This window comes from Phlebotomus papatasi, chromosome 2 (assembly GCF_024763615.1).
Source record: "Phlebotomus papatasi isolate M1 chromosome 2, Ppap_2.1, whole genome shotgun sequence".
In the NCBI taxonomy this organism is placed as follows: domain Eukaryota; kingdom Metazoa; phylum Arthropoda; class Insecta; order Diptera; family Psychodidae; genus Phlebotomus; species Phlebotomus papatasi.
In genome coordinates, this window is record NC_077223.1 from 47,757,312 (window position 1) to 47,775,084 (window position 17,773).

The 17,773-nt window shown below is 36.0% G+C and overlaps 1 protein-coding gene across 1 annotated transcript; it reads left to right on the forward strand.

Annotated features, from left to right (window-relative positions):
• The first annotated feature begins 979 nt into the window (after positions 1-979).
• Positions 980-15,510, forward strand: LOC129801387 (uncharacterized). Its single transcript, XM_055846351.1, has 6 exons — positions 980-1,408; positions 11,141-11,584; positions 11,659-12,024; positions 12,083-13,663; positions 13,731-14,566; positions 14,629-15,510. Exons 1-6 carry the CDS (start codon positions 1,391-1,393, stop codon positions 14,990-14,992), a joined length of 3,609 nt encoding a protein of 1,202 aa, XP_055702326.1. The 5' UTR covers positions 980-1,390; the 3' UTR covers positions 14,993-15,510.
• Positions 15,511-17,773: the final 2,263 nt, after the last annotated feature.

Sequence of the window (17,773 nt, forward strand, 5' to 3'; positions counted from 1 at the left end):
AAAAAGGCCAACTTTCCAGGGGGTTGATCAGAACGTTCTCATTTCGCACCCAAATATCCCATTATAAAAAAAACTATTTTGTAAAAATATGCAACATACTTTAGAAAAATTGGAAACTTCACCTCTTTTCTGGAATAAAAAATTATAAATAAAAATATACTCAGGTTAAATATTAAAAGTATTGCCCTATAAGGGATCTAAATCTTTGCAAAAATGGATTTAATTTAGATAATTAACATTTAAAACGTATAAGACAGTTATAGATGCATGGTGTTATGTAAACCTTTTATTTTTCTTTTGCCACACTTGCTTAAAATTTCTTTGCCTTTAAAATTTTAAATTGAGCTTCTTCTCAAATTTGGTTTTACTGACCAAATTTAATTTCTTATACTGATCCTTTGCACGCTTTTACAATTTATCGCAAAGTTATCGTGTAAATAATTAACTTTTACCATCAATTAGTCCTTTCGGGAATTATTAACATTTTTTTTCTTTTTGAATATTTCTGGACAAAGACCACCGAGTTTCACCGGAGAAGAGAAAATTTTACAGAAATTATCAATTGAAGATGCACCAAAAAGATGTTTGTGCAGAGATAGAAATTAAATACTCAGCGAGAGCCTTAAATTTCATTTACAGTAAACATTAATAAAAGGCAAATAGTTGCTGGCAGATGATGAAGTTGCTGGAAAAAAACGCAAATCAATGAGGAAGAAGTAGCATCTTCGTGGGCAAGAGTAAAAGTTGCCACTATGCAAAGAGGTGAGTTTTTTTTTCTTATAAAGTCAGGTATGGTGCGTATGTGTGATGATAAATTTCTTATACCTTTCTCCCGCGATGGGGTCGTCTTATTGTAGTGTTGCGTGGAAAAAAAATTACTAACCGTTTGGGTGGGAAATAATATGAGACTCCAATACAGCTACTTTACCTGGGGATCCATCTCTGGTAGTGGAGAGGGGGTGAATTTTGAGTGGCTGCGACACGGAAGACCAAGATGTACTCTATACCTCTTCGTCAGTGTTGCATCGGAGGTGAAGCTCGTTGGACGTTCTTTTTTCACCTGAAACACGTGAGATCATCGCGCAATTGTATATAGTTACTTCTCAGCAAAGTGGAAAAGATCATTAGAGAGGCCTTTTCGTGAGGTTGATCAATTGAGAAAAACCGCCTAAAAATGATTGGATTTCAGTGATTTGTAGTTTAGGGAGGATTTTATTGCTTTTCTAGTGAGAGAGTGATTTTTTTTTGTGTGAATTGAAAGAGTGCATTTAGAACTCCTTTTGAAAGAGCAAGAGGAAAGTGAGTGGATTACCAAGGAGAAGATCAGTGATCTTGTTCATGAAGGATACACACGAAGTCGTTGGCAGACACTGAATGAGAAAGTCCAACAATGCGACTTATGCTAATTGTGAGTATCACAAGAAAGTTGGTGGATTTTCGTATGTTTCTGGCAGTGAAATCTCTTCAGCTTCTTTCCCATACTCCACGACCTTTGCCATTTTCACAACATTCTTCCTCACTCGTGCCATGCACATCTTTACTTTTCTTCTCGCCAAAAACCTGTGAGCCCTGCAGAATTCCCTCTACACGGGCCTCTGATGATGCACTTGTATACCGGATTCACCCAATATATTTGGGACATTTCTTCATGTTCCAATCAATCATGCAAATTGTGTGCAGAGCATCAAAAATGTGAAATTAAGTCCGATCGATGAATTCAAAACACATATTTTTTATCGTGGTTTTTTTTTAGTGATGATGATTCGTAAGAAGAAAATTTATGCGAAGAAGTCGGTCATGCACCCAATTTTCCCTTTCTTCGACCCCGTGTGAGTTGGCCACAAATACTTGGAATTATAAAAAATAAAAAATAAAAACTCTTTGGTTCTTTCTCACCTATCCGCTTCGTTGTTTGATTATCCCAGAGAAATTATCATTTTCTCATATTTGTTTTAATATTATTGCTCATCTCTCTCTCATTCTCCACCTTCGCGGTTTGTCTTTATCCATCGGTCCAATGGGTGGAAAAAGTGGACCGTCCACTTTTTCTGGGCTATCTTGCTTCATTTTCGGCGGTATTAAATATCTTTTCACGACTTTGAGTCACTTCTTTTATTTTCTTCATAACCCGAAGGGAAAAAAAAGAGAGCCAACGGCAGGAGTGTATGATTTTAATGGTGCGATAACGCACAAGATATCTCAACACCCGTAAAATTTGAAGTGGACAGTGTGCTGGTGGAAACTTTAGGGGGAGAATCTACAGTAAGGTGCGAAATGTGAAAACACATTTCAAAATTTTATTTTGTTATTATAAAAAATTATAAGAGTAACTCATTAAACTACTGCGTAGCGTTAAAGGAACACCTGTTTCGATAGGAAACACTTTTTAGCAATTTCGTCAAAATATTGAAATTTATTACATTTATCTAATGGAATGAAAGTAGTATGACGTCTTCTTATTAATCTACCTTTTCCTATAAAGATATGTTCAAATTTTGTATCCCAAATGATACATAATAGGGTGACAATATAGGTCCTGTCCTGACATCCTGGCACGGAATGCTTAATGTGCCAATAGGTGTGCCAATACCCTATACCGTTTTCACTGTGCAATTCTGGTACGACTTTTGTACCCCAGGCAGACCTACACGGGTTGCAAACCTGAGACTTAGCCATATGGCACAACTGCTCTGATTTTTCAAGAATTAAAATTTTTTGAAAAATTTGACTTAGAATTGGATTATTAAGGACAAATGACCTATTAAATTCTGAAAAAGCAATAAAATTGGTTGCTATTTAGGATTTTGAAACCATCGGGAACTGGGCTAAATCTCTAGTCTGAAGACCGCTTTAAGGCTTAAGCCCAGAGGCGGCTTAGTGGGAAACTGATGAGTAAGGTAAAGTGCCCTCAAGTAAACCGGTTCCTCAATTCGACCGGTAGTTATTTATTCAATTTATTTATATTTACACTAATATATGGCGTATGATCTAACATTAATTGGTCAATTATTCCATAAATAAATACGAATCAGTGACAATTTTATAGAAATTCACCATCAAACATTCAAATATTGACCACCGGTCGAGTCGAGGAACTGGTCGACTCGAGGGCACTTTACCTTATATAGTCTAATCCAGGGGTATGACATTTCCTATGTTTTCCATATGTTTCTAGCGAGCCGAAAATTTTTTTGAGTTTATTAGCTGTTTTCTGTCACTGTTGGATGAATTAGTAAAAAATACTAATAGAAAATAAAAGCCAATTTAATAACGAAAAAGCTACCGAAAACCCTAAATTGGCAATCTACGTAGTTTTGGAGATATTTCGTGAAATGTGTACGAAAACAGGGAAAAAAATACACTAAAACTGGTCGCATTTTTCAGAGCTAATGTCACCCCCCCTGGTCTAATCATTATTTTGATTATAATTACGTTAAGCCGTCTGTCGGCTTAAGCTGTAAATGTATCCAGAACATTAAGGCCCAAATAGACTCAGGATTATGATCCCCTAGAACATCTAGCTCTAAAAATTTGGCAGTAAAGTATTAGGTAAAAAAGTCCCTCTAAACGATGATCCGCCATCAGCATATATGATTAGCTTTGGGGTAAATTTTTACTGCCAAATTTTTACAGGCGAAATATTCTCGAGGATCAGCTTGACTCTATTTGATCAGGGTGAAATTTTTCCAGAAACGAAGAAAAAATGCTTTTTTATTTAATTGCCTAAATATTATATAATATGTGTATACTTTTTTAAGATTATTGATACAAGCATGATTAATATTTTATTATGATAATGTATAAGTGAGCAATATACGAGCATATATATAATATATATGGGAAGCTGGGGCATCACCAAACACTAATTTTTATTTCTAAATTATTTGGACTATCGCGACCATTTCTTCAGTGGAGAAGCATCCCTATAGTGCTCTGAAGTCGAATGTCTGATTAAAAAATCGCAATTTTTGGTGCCACCCCGTGTTTGTTGGTGTCCAAGTTTCCCCTATAATGCAACTTAGAGTATACTTTTCTCTCTTGATTTCGTTGATAATGGAAATGGACAGACACAAACCGATTTAAAATTTAAAAAAAAGACATCTGCACCATGCTACTCCATTTGGTGTGAGCGTAAAATTGTTTGTCGATCGAAAGTCTATCCATATGGCTTAACTTGTGCAATTTCTTAAACGGAAAAACTTTGGGAAAATTTAGAAATTTAGAGATATTTTATAAAATCACTGATAATACTTATTATTAAAAAAATAAGGAGATAACCTGCAGTGTAAACTTTGAGAATCAAAGTCACATCAGTGCTTTTATAAATACTCTAGTCCACTCCAGTGTAAAGCCTATACAACATGAAACTAACGACTAAATAGTTTAAATTATCAACTGTTATTATTGAAATAATTGCCGTAAAGCCAATTTTCTTCATTATAAAGACAATTTTTTCAGCAAATTTTTCGAGATGAGTTCAAAAAATTTAAAATCCTAAATTTAAACAAAATTTTATACTTTTAATAAACCGTAAAGTTTTTCTTAAATCCGAATGTTTTCGAAAGTACCCCGTCTTTGAGGATTATACTAAAATTCGTGACTTAAAAGATCCTTAAATAAAGTTTAGCCATGTGATTTAACATCTCCATGGTTTATTAGTAGCAGATTTTTTTTTGAAAAAAATTGTAAATAAGAATTGTAGACTAAGTTTAGTTGATTGAGTATATTTAACAATTTAATTTAAAAAATTATTGACAGAGCAATTAATTATTTTCTTTTGCGATTTTGATTTTTTCAACTCTTTGTTTTTCTACTTGTTTATTTTCATTTTTATCATCATCTTTACGTTGAAGGAGTAAAATCGATTGAATATCGATTAAAACCAATAAACATTTTGTAAGCTATGCAAAATAAAAATTAACGGAACAGTGTTACATATATCCGCTTCAACATAAGTTTCAATAATAATTGATCTTTATCTTTAAATATTTTTACAAAAATATTAAATATTCATTCCAAAAATCGGAATACAAACACGTAATATTAACATACTTAACCCAGATTTTTTTTTGAGACAAGCGCACCAATTGATATTGAATGACTAAATAATTTAAATGCATTTTATTTGTCATGTATTTTGCATCTGACTGTATAATTATAAAGATTTTTACATTGACTAAAATTTTGTGGTCAATCTACCACACTGAGGTCAAACTGGGTCACACGTCGTTGTTTTGCGGAAAAGGATATAGGCATTTATGAGAAGTCGAGAAGAACCTTATTAGGTCTCGTCTCTCGAATGATCATCACTTTGGGAGATCGTGATTTCTGGGAGGATTGAGAAAGAAGACGACGTGAACAATGCTTTTTCGCGCCTTGGGGGAAAAGAAGCACCGCGAGTCTGCAATTTTTGCCCATTGACTTGGAATTGCTTTCACTCCAAATCCGTTGAACCTTCATTCACAGTCTCGTTGGCACAAAAGAGAGAAGATTCAATGTGATGACACTTTGCACTTAATGAGAGTTTCAATGAACTATCTGGGCAATTTCACGTGTTTTTTTTTCTTCTGCACCATCTTCTGTCGATCGATCGAATAGCGGGAGGAAAAAACTTCATGGAGTAACAATTGAGATTCTTCAATTGTGTGGGAAAATGATGTCATTTTTTCACCTAGCCACTCTTTAACACACTGGAAAAATCTCACGTGGAATTCTTCAGGTGTTCCCGAACATTAATTTTCTTCACTGAATCAGCACTTTTGGAAATTGACGTGCGTCTTCAGCCCTCCGAAAAATTCCAGATGCTGCACGGTATTTGTCCAAGAAAATCCAACAAATCATTCACTAATCGTGTGATATGTCTTCATTAAGATCCGGTACATTTCACACCTGAGATACCAAATCATTTCTTCCATAAAATGAGAGATCGATTGATGTGTCGAGAAATTTAATTAGAAGGGAATGTTCTCACCGCTTCATAATCTGCCCACTTTAATTTTAATCCTAGTGATTCGGGACACCAATCAAAATCTTAAGTTAATTGTCTTTCAGTGTAGCTTTGGTTAATAAATAAAATTTGAACATATTTAATGAAATAATTTCGTCTATAAGCCAGATTTGCTTAGTAGTGCAAGAACCATAAAATCAAACTGTTTTCAGATCAATCGACCATATATAGCAAAATTGCTACAATAAAAATACTGACCAGTGCACAAATCAATTGTTCCCAATTAATCCATTTTCTTTAATAAGCTCTCGAGCAAAATCAATTGTGTTGGTGATTTAAGACATAATTGAAATTGGTGAAAGTGTATTGTATTTCTTCATTATTCTATATCTATTTTAAATATCTCAGTGGGAAGCAAAAAAGTGGACAGATTGGAGAAAATGTGAGATCATATTTATTAGAATGTGTGATTTTCCATGTGACACCTTTCGATGATCATAAATTATCCACACCTCAAACAGAGGAGTGTGCTTCAAAAGTCAAGTATCACCTTTTTTTATTGGGAGTGACACTGTTATCTCTTCCAAGAACTTCCTCTTTTGTGCACACATCTTAATCCTGGTGAGTATCACATCAAGAAATTCGGGGTCAGAAATGAAGCGCGCAAAAGTAATTTTATAATCTGGTAGAAATGCAGACATTTCCTCACGATCAAAAAACAATTCCATTTTATAGAGATGTTATAAAAGAAAATGTGCCTTCTATTGATTTTTTTTCCTGTCTCACATGAACTTGATCTTGTGCTCCAGTGAAGTGTGTCCGATTATGTCAGAGCACAGAAATATATTCAGTGTCTCGATAATCTCGTTATGTTATATTGATTCATGTGCGCGATGCAACATAATTGGAGACCGCTGATCCAGATCTCACTTAATTTACTGCCACCATCTAAAGTGTGCCTTTCGCATCTCTCTCTCTGTTTTTCCTAGCCGCCAACGAAACACATTGACCAAGAGACGCGAACCTCTATCACTAAATGCGTCTATGCATGAGGCTTCGTTAAACAGCCTCAGCTATTGCAACCAGTTCAATTTATTATTATTCAAAACGAATAAAAAATATTTTTGCTGAAAAATCGAGCTAATGTTTTCGGCTGATAGTTTAAAAATTTAGTGAATTAAGTTAAAAAAGTACTATCATCATGAAATTTATTTTCTTTAAAAAAACCACTGAGAGAAATCCGAAAAAGTTAAAATAACATTCCGGAAATCTTAATTTTACCCTGCAGTATTGATCTAAAATCGGTGTAAATATTACCCTTTTTAGGTGTATTGGGGGTTAAAGTTACCCTTTTTCATGTTAATTTTACCCCTAAAAAGGTGTAAAATTGACATTAAAAAATGTTGATATATTTTTACACCTAAAAAGTGTTAAAGTTATGAGGAAAAAAAGTTAATCGCACCCTCTTTTTTTTCTCAGTGATCCAACATCCTTGGCCACCCAATAGGTTAATAAGGTGTAAATCTCCCGCTCTACAATGCAAATCTTTGGAGTTCGACTTCGCTAAAAGTTAGCTGAAGTTTTCTTTTATAAAAATTATAATCTTTGCGTAACATTTTGATAAAGAGGGGATTCGTAGTTCGTGGTGCAATTGGAAAAGCGGTCAGCTTTTGGGTGGTATGACCCCCAACTGGACAGTCACTGTTGTGAGTTTGAATTCCGCCCGATGCAAATGATTGAAGCGCCTTAAGAGACATATTAATTATACACATTGTAAACCGAAGAAAAATTTGTAAACTGAATAATGGACAAAATGTCAAAACAATCAGGTACATAAAAATTACATAATTATAAAGGGTGTCGAAGAAAAATTTTCCCCAACGCTTGAAGTGAATTTTTAGCCACAGTAGGATTTTGATTTTATTTTGTTCTTCGGTGTCGTTTCAAGAGAATTTAATCAGCTTTCTTTTGGTGAAAAACTTGTTAAAAATATTGATTTTTTACTGAGTAATTGCAAAAAGATAGAGAACATTCAAAGATTAAAAGTAGACAATAATCTCAAACATCTAAATGCGAATTATGCTAAAATCGCGAAATTGACTGGGAAATGTTCCGCTCCATTGATTATATTTCGGTTCAAGGAACTCAAGATTGTTGCTTAGAAGCCAGAACGAAGTGGCAGAAAGTTTGGGATTTAGGACAAAAGAATAGAAAAGAAAATGCTTTAGCCTTTCGAGAAGCAACTCCATCTTTCCAAGCGTAATGTTGGCAAAAAGATGGGAATACATTGAAACTTGGACCATAAAATCAAGAAAAGAGGGATGATTTGATAACCTACAAAGCTTAGGCTGCTCCCCATTTGACCGACAAACACCGTGACAGTGCTAAAACAAGGTCGCGGAAAGTCAACGATCATTTTTCAAAGGATTCCAAGTCTATGAGAGATTTAACCCGTTTAACCCGTCATGCACTCCGGAAGATTGAGAAATACTGGGGAATTTTAAAGACAAATCTTAGAAAGAAGGGTCAGACAGCCGAACACTTGCTGGATTTCGAGAGAAAGTGGAAAAAAACCGTCCGAGACCTTGGAGGGGACTTTGTCAAGTCACTAATGAAGGGAATTAAGAAGAAGGTGCGAGAATTCGGCGAGAAGTAATTGGATTAAAAAAAACCAAAATCCCCAAAAAATCCTAATAAAGTTATCTTTCCGAAAAAACATTTGTTTTTCATATATACTGTTGTTAACTTATAAGAGCCTTTTTCCGTGAGGGAAAATTTTTCTTCGATACGCTTTATATAATTCATTTTGATAAAAATTTTCCACCCAATTTCCGTATAAAATTGCTTTTCTATTCTCACCATGGTAAACTACATTTCTTTTGCTATTTAGGGTAAAGTGATATAATTTGGAATTAGTGTTACAAGTTGGACAATTCGCCGGTACAAGTTGGACATGGCTTTTTTCTTGATAAATACAGTACAAAATTTATTTTTAAGCACAAAGAACCAAATTATAAAACTAAAGCATTAAAAATACACAAATAAAAATGGAGTACTAAATTTATCAAGACAAAAAGCCCTGTCCAACTTGTACCATTGTCCAACCTGTACCACTTTACCCTATAGTTTTATTTCAAGTTTTAATAATTTTACCAATACGTAATTGGCTATCGTTTCAAAAGGTATAGGGTAAAATTGAGTTATTCTGAATCATTATGAATTCGAAATTTTGAGATTTCCAAACTGTTACACATGTGTAAAACAAAAAAAAAACAGACAACGAAGAAGTACAACCCTTAAGAGTACTTCTTCGTGTTTTTTTTTACCCACCTAAAACGATGGGCAAATCTCAATATTCCGAATTAGATATTATTCTGGATTACCCCATTTTACCCTACCATCGATTTCCACATTGGATGATTTATAGTGGTTAAGAAATAAATCAGTTGTCCCAGAAAACTCGCTAGCCTATATTTATTTCTTTTTAATAGCTTCACTTCGAGACATGTTGATAGTGAAAAGTACTAGCCGCTGGGTGAGAAAAAAAGATGAAAAGTACATAGACATGGTATTTAATATCAGCCACATTGCATTTTAATAACTATATTGGATTGTGTAATTTCCGCCTACAATTGCTCACAACAGCTCCATTTCGATCCTCATGGTTCTCATACCATCCTAGACTATGTAATTATTGGTGGTAAAATCAGAGTGAAAAGTACATTAATCATCCACCATTTTTACGAAAAATGCTTTTCTTAACGAGAGACTCAATCAATTGCCGGATATTTTTTCATCTTCCCAAAAGTAATCTTCAACTCTTGCACCAAAAGAGACACAAAAGCGATCTCAATCTTTCCAACTCTGTAATCTCAGAGGGGTATTTAAATGGTTATCTCAGCATGAGCATCTCTATACACGTGAAATATTTTCAATTGTTGTAATTCAGGTAGTATATAGTGCCATCATTCCTTGCCTTCCACATTCTTCGTATGAGAATATAAAAATCCATTTGTTGAATCACATTTCTGACAATTTTGCCGTGTTACTCAATTCGATCGTGTGGCACTAACAAAAACATCTTTGTCTTTGCATAGGAGGGAAATTTCCATGTCGAAAAGACGGCAATTATTTGGAGAAATTATGAAGATGATCGCTCATTTGCATTAATCTAGTGTATTTTATGGGTGTTTAACTTGTTGCTATTGCCAACACACTTACTGATACTTATGTTGAGGGCCTCTTCGGATAGAGAACCCACAATATTTAGAGAATTCCGGGATTGTGTGAAACAAAAAAAACTTAATTCACAAATAATATTTAAAAAAAAAACCAATGTTTTTACGACTTTCCAATTTGCTCTAAAATCATAGATTTTTCACAAAAAAATATCTCGTGCAAAGAATTTTAAAACCCTTTTTTTCTAAGCGTATAATTATAAAAATCTATTTTCTTTTTTGTTTTTCACCTTTTTAATTCATTTTCTTATAGATTTTATACTAAGTATAATAAATTCTTAAAAATTTCAACTCACAATAGAATTTGGTGGAATTGGGTTTTAAGACTGTAGCTTAGTCTAATTCTCATGGTAACAGATAAGAAATTAGAGAAGTTAAACCATATGGCTAAACTTGGATTTGACAATATATTACTCCTTGTTTGTACATATGTACATTAATTGCCTAATTGTTTTTGTTGAATCAGCAAAACTGTTCTCTCAATTCATAATTATTTATGCTACTTTTTTTTTGATTTTCTTGTTCATCAATTAAGGAGAATTAGGTAAGGTACTTCTCTTATTGATACCTATTATACACCTACAAGATCCCATTTTCAAACAGTTGCTTATAGCGTTGAAAATTGAAGTTTCTTCTACTCATCATGTTCTTAATGACACTGATATTAATTGAGAGTAAAGAAAAGGTGTTGGTCGTTTTAAGTACTTCCTCTTGAAGAACCTCTCCTCTTTTTTTATGAGCAAATTCTTAAGCAGACAAAAAAAACATTTCAAAAGCGCTTCTCTCAAATAAAATAAAGAGCGTGTTTAGTTTAAAAAAAAATCTAATGTCCGGCAATTGGATAGCCCCAGACGAAGATGTTTGCCAGCTAATTTGATTTCTGATATATTCACTGCCAGTAACTTAGCATGTGCCAGATGGAGAGAAAGTCACTAAATATTTATTTGCGAGTTAGGTCTTGGGTGTGCTAGTGGCACTTTGCGGGGCAGAGGAACAGAAGAATGCCACAGAAGCCACAAAAAGCGAAAGGAAGGGCAAGGAGTTGAGGGACAAGAGGACACTCAACAAGTTCGGAAATTTCGACGATCTTACTCCAGCCTTCTTCACATACCCACGTGTCCTAGAGCGAAGGATCGGAAATGCCCAGCCGAACGGAAGATCTTTCCCTCATGCGCCGCAAGAGCGGAAGTACGAGGAGAGTTTCAACGTGCCATCATTCAACTATCAGCCACACTATGAAAATGAGGGAAGTAATTTCATCGGGGGACACTCCTATGCTCCCCATCCTCACTATATCGAAGCACCAGAACCCATTATAGAGATAATCATCAAAGATAGCAATGAAACTCTTCCAGTACCCCCGCCAATTGTGCATCCAAGGAAAAAGAAGAAGGAACAGGTTGAATTTAAATATTTAATCAAGTATCTATTAAAACATTATTCTAATCATTTTTTTTTCATTTTGGTATACAGGTGCAAGTATTCTACGTGAAATACAAGAAGGATGGTCACAAAGGTGTAATCATCGATCAGCCAGTGCCAGCACTCTCACCCACAGCATACCACCAAGAGCGACATGATGAAATTGAAGAAGAGCAACATGAGGAGCCAATTATTGTAACTCTACCTCCTCCACTTAAAACAACGACCCTTAGAACGATAATCCATCCTGAATCTGAGAAATTTCATAGCAACAGCGGAATTCATGTAACTTTCAATACAGAAGACAAATCCCAAGGAGGTCATCAAATCCAGGAACAACGTGTGGAAAGTATGGTGAAACCCGTTATAGCCTTGCCACGCTCAGTATCTTTCCCACCCTTGCAGCCGAATGTACAGGTAAATTTCAAGCGGATATAGAAAATATGCTTAGATTTTGAAAAATCATTTTTCTCAGGCAACGGAATTTAGACAAAGATACGTGCATCAGGGACGCAATTTTGGAGGTGACCAGTTTAACTACGCACAGCCAAATCTACATCAGGGTCTTGTTAGTCCTAATCTTCAGCTACCTCTGCCAAACACACCAACACAGCAATTCCGTTCTGGGCAGAACTTCCATCAACCTCCTGGACAGTACTTCGGCCACCATCGGTACAGCTTCCAACCTCATCTGCATCCTGAGCAACACCATCATCAAGAGCACAATCAGCAGCATCATCAACAAGAACATCATTCGCAGCATCATCATCCACAGCATCATCAAGAAAATCATCCACAGCATCATCAAGAACATTATCCACAACACCATTCACAACATCAGGAACATAATCAAGAGCCTCATAGACACACGGGACCACCTCCTCCACCTCACTTCTCACCAACACCACCAGGCTTTGGTCCCCCGCCACCTTTCCGACCAGTTCCACCCAACCACTTCTCTCAGAGACCATCACAACCACCATTTTTCCAGGCACCACCTCAACAGCAATCTCCTCCTGGTCCTCAACAACAGCAGATCCGTTTCCCTGGCCCTCCTCCCCAGCCTCCCTCTCAAAATCATCAATATCAACCTTTGAAGTATCGTCCGCATCCTCCACAACGGCCTATTCCAATCCCTATTCATCAATTCAGTCAACCACCACAAACTCAATCTCAATTCAGGCCACCACATCAAAATCCTCCACATCAAAATCATCAACCTCAGCAAATCCATCAACCACAACAGATTCACCAAGTGCAGCCACTTCGTCAGAATCAACATCACCAACATCATCAGCACCATCAGGGACACCAATCACAACCCCAACAACCTCACCATGCTAATCAACAGTTTTCCTTCACACCACCTCCTCCAGGAGCAATTCAAGGTGGAGGATTGGTTCAGCAGCAAGCGCCTAATCTCAGTCGAGAGCCAAATCACCAACAAAATCTACAACAAAACGTCCTACAACAGAACGTCCTCCAACAGAATCCACACAACCAGGAGATTATTCAGAATTTAGGACCTGGAAGTGAATTGATACCTTCTGTGGCCAAATATGAACAGCACATTGTCGAACATGTGCCAACAGTTAATCAGTACATCTCTAGTCAGCCGCAATTCCCTGTGCAGCAACAATTCTTTTCGCAACCAGCAACTTCACAGAAAGAGCCACAACAGAGACCCAATATCGGTCCATTGGCCAATGAAATTGGTCACTTGAGCACACCATTGCCACTACAGGGTATTTCCTCCAATCCAGTTACACCTCAGCCTCAGGTGTTCCACCAAAGTACCCAAACTCCTGCACAAACCTATATTCAACAACAAATCTCTCAACTCCTGAAAGACCCACCTCGGCAAAGTAGTACCCAAGTGAATCCTCAACCCTTGATAATTCCAAACGCTCAACCTACTGTGCAGAAAAATCGACCACCAGTTGGACAGAGTGTATCAACACTTCATTCAGAAGTATTCCCAATTTTTGAACAGCAACAACAACGATTCTACAACAAACAACCAGTATCAGACCAGGCACAGGATCAACTGCAAACCGTAAGTTAACACTCAAAAAAATACACTTATAAGTATTACTCATCGAATAAACTTATTTTTTCTTTAGGTAAATATTCATGGCAGAAATGGAGGCAATCCTAGTTCAACGACAATCTCCGCATCAAGCACCTATAGACCAACAACTCAAAGAACTTCCGAAAGTACACAACAAATATCCTCGACTACACAAAAAACGACAAAGAAACCTTCAACGAATGTTGTCTTACCGGATGAAGTACCTGACGACCTCCGAGAACAGCTTTTGTCATCAGGAATCCTGGATAACGCTGACATCAGCGTTCTGGACTACGATAAAATTGGTGACACATCCCTTGATGATCTTCCAGCAGATCATCTAGCCAACTTCTTCAGTGCTGGTGGTGCATCTCAAATTTCTAGTTCGAATCGTGTTGAAGTGTTTGCCAATCCGGATAAAGAGAAGCGCTCGAAGCTTGAAGAAGCGACTCCGGCGCTCTCATCCAAGGAGAATGTTGACCTGAGAGTCGTAAGATTCGATGCAGCATCGCAAAAAACCATCTCAGATAAATACATCAAACAGGACTCTACAATTTTGCCTTCAGTGGACATCAATGATCATCAATACAATCGATATCTGCCACTGAAAATTAACGGAGCTCACTTCCCCATACCACAAGAATTAACTGGTAAAAAGATCAGTAGTGTTGTAGTCTTGGCTCCCGTAGACAATTTGCAAACAGTGGAAGATCCTGAAGATGGACGTTTTGAAAGAGATGTAATTGATGCTAAACAAGTGAGATTCCTGGCAGGAGATGCTCTCAAACAACTTATAAAGAAACCCTCACAGGAGAACTTTAAAAAATGGCTGGACAAGGAAGCAACAACCGACGTTGAGTTCCAGAGTGTTGTTCTCCTAGTAACAAGGTAAGTTTTTCCCCCAACAACGATAGGTTTTATAATCCGCTAATTTACCTAATCTGTTTCAGAAATCCCCAAAATAATACAGACAAAGAAATCTTCATGTATGATATCGCCTCGAAGACAGTAAACCGACTCAGTGGTGAATTGTCGTCAGCTTTTGTAAACGTAGCTGAGGCTAATGCCGCTACGGAGGACATTGACAAAGCCACAGTGGTTGACAGTGGAATAATTCAGCAGATGGACTCAGAAGGGACACCAGAAGAAGATACAATAGAGGAGTCCACAACTCCTTTTCCAACCGATGATCCCATGGAATCCGCTGCCTCAGACATAGTAGAAAGTCGGGCAGAACCTGATATAATCCTAGATGATCCTTCAGATATGCATGATGTGGTCATCAGCAGTGGGTACAGTGTCATTAAGAGTTGAGAAATGTGTATTAGCGAATTTGAGTGTGAATTATTCGAAGCGAAAGTGAGAGGGAGGAGAGAAAAAGATGAGGAGGTTACATAGAGAATGAAAAGAGTCAGTGAGAGATAGAGAAGAGGGAATTTTTATTATTTAAATGAGCAATTGTTCACAATTGCACTGCATTTCCCTGAATTCGCACCTGTGGCATCAGCATTGCCCACAATGGTGCGCTCTTTTCTCGCGCAAATGTTCTTCCGGAATATTCAACATATTGTTGAATGCTTCATCCTCTTGAAAACTTTTCATTTAATAATTATTCACTTTTGTATCTGTTAATATATAGTTTTTTTTTCTTTCTCTCACCTCCTCCTCCTTCACCTCCCATCTTGGGGATATTTTGATGAAATAATCACAAATTATTGACGACGACCATTGTGTGTGAATGTTATCATATAATTAATGATACATCATGAAGATATGATTGTAAAATTGTATAAACTCTTAATTCTACGCAATAAAGGCTAATTTTAATCAAATATTTACATTAATTAAATTAATTGGAAGTGTTTTCACTTTTCCCTGAGCAAAATTTACAATTTAGTTATATAGACTGTTCAATTGGTTCTAAAAAAAGGGTGTAGGTGTTGGAGAGGGTGGAAAAAATTTAATTATTAAAGTAAAGAGAATGTACCTTTACATTTGTATACAAAACACAGTCTCCCAACGTGCATTTTGTGGTGGATACAACATTGATCAAGTGATTAAGTCGTAATTATTTTATTAAATTTCACAGTGTATGTAATCTATAGATTACCAATCATTTTGAGCTCATATTCACAGAGTAGATTATTAGAGACTTCCTTAATTTCGAATATTATCATTTGCTATAATACCATATGTACAAAAGTATTACTCAGCTTTCATATTTATATGTTCATTTCATATTCTGAAATTGAAGTTGATTCCTCTACTCTAAACATTTTAAGAACGAGTGACGCACCCGTGATCCAAAAACCAAAAAAGAAACATTTTTAACACAGTCAAGAGGGGTACCTTTGAATTGGGGCATCTTAGAAATAGGCTTGGCGAAATGCTCGAAATCGTGACTTAGATGCTATACCTCAAAAGTACTTTTGCATCATTAATCATTCACCGGTTCTCAACCGATTTGTACCGATTCATAAATCATTCAAAAGATCCTCCAAAATTGTTTTAAAAGTAAATAGAATTTGTTTTCGGATAAAAATTAGTTATCGGCTATGAACCTGTTCATTACCGGTTCAGAACCGATTCAGTTTTATAGGAAATTCCAAGACCTTTCCAATGACCCCAAACATGACCCCATTCACTTGATAAATGCGCTCTCTAAATGCCTTTTTAACCTTTGATCTTGAAAAACCGTTATTAGGAATGATTCAACGGTATTGTCGTATAAGGGCGAAATGTCCGTCTGGGTAATCTCTAAAATATATCCAAAAATGAAAAAATCGCACAACGCGTTTTCATTCACCAAAACATGGTTTTGGTGGGGAAGGGGAGGGGTTGGGGTAAAATGAGGGGCATGTTAACGATCCTTGGGTCGACTTATGGTCCCCCGAAGGTCCCAAGGTGCTATCTCTAACCGTTTGGCCTCTAGAACTTGCGACAGTCGGACGGACAGACAGACAAACAGAGTGCCATTTCTCAGAAATCGTCTGAAGCGTGAAGATTTGTTGACAAAAGTGGTCTCTGGGTAATGGAAGGTGGAAATTTTGGAGAGTGAAAAAATTAAGGGATTATATACTGCTCTCTCCGTGGAGTTAGAGCAGTAAAATAAGGAGAAAACAGTGCAGTTCTCTAAATAGCCAGAAAATAGTTTTTGTTTTAGGGACACCGGTTTCCCACTCACTCTTAAAGAATTAAACATTGAGAGGCATTAAAATTAACTTTGATAAAAGTTTAGAGAATGCTAACGGCCTCGACAGACCTGAGGATTAGCCGAGAGACAACTTAGCGTAATTATATTCGAAATAATAATTAAACTACATTTCCATCATTTTCCACTAAGTCGTCTCTCGGCTTAAGTCGTAAGTGTGTCCTAGGGTATAAGGTAAGTACCCAGTACCCCCTATACTCATTTCCTATAGATCATGATTAATAATTTTTCATACAAATTGCACAAAATGTATGTAAGGCTGTAACGAAATACGGATGTTTTTCTCATATATCAACAATCAACGGCACTTATCGAAATGGAGTACTTTATTATTGTCACATCCATACCCATAACAGATATTCTCTAAACCCAAAGGAAGTTTGAATCCGATAATGGTAGGGTATCCGATAAGGGATCCTACCTCACTCCGGTATCTTCTTATCTGTTTTCTATAACCAAATAAAATACCTATCCTAAGCTCGAAAGGTGCGATAGGTGAGTTTTACCCTTGAAGCTTTAGTATTCTTGGGAATATATTTCTTTCTAATATATTAGGTTTACATAGTTTATAGAAATCTTCTTTATGTAGTACCAGAAGTATTTCAGAGCCTTTGAAGTCACTTAAAATATTTTTTGAATAATTTATTTATTTATATTAAAAAAATCATTTCAGTCTTTAATAAATTACTTTCAAATCGAATAACTATAAATTGGAACACTCAAAGTTGATGAAATCGCATCATTATAAAATGATTAAAGTTTTTTTGTTTAATTTTTAAACTACCTACACATTGCAAATAAATAATCTCAACACCAATAAGCTAATACAATTTTATCATCTTAGCTTTTAATTTAATTAATGATTATCTGTGCAATCAATATAT

Coding starts and splice junctions, on each gene's coding strand:
- LOC129801387 (XM_055846351.1), top strand. Junction 11,585..11,658: donor GGAAAAAGAAGAAGGAACAG/GTTGAATTTAAA, acceptor TTTGGTATACAG/GTGCAAGTATTCTACGTGAA. Junction 14,567..14,628: donor GTTGTTCTCCTAGTAACAAG/GTAAGTTTTTCC, acceptor AATCTGTTTCAG/AAATCCCCAAAATAATACAG.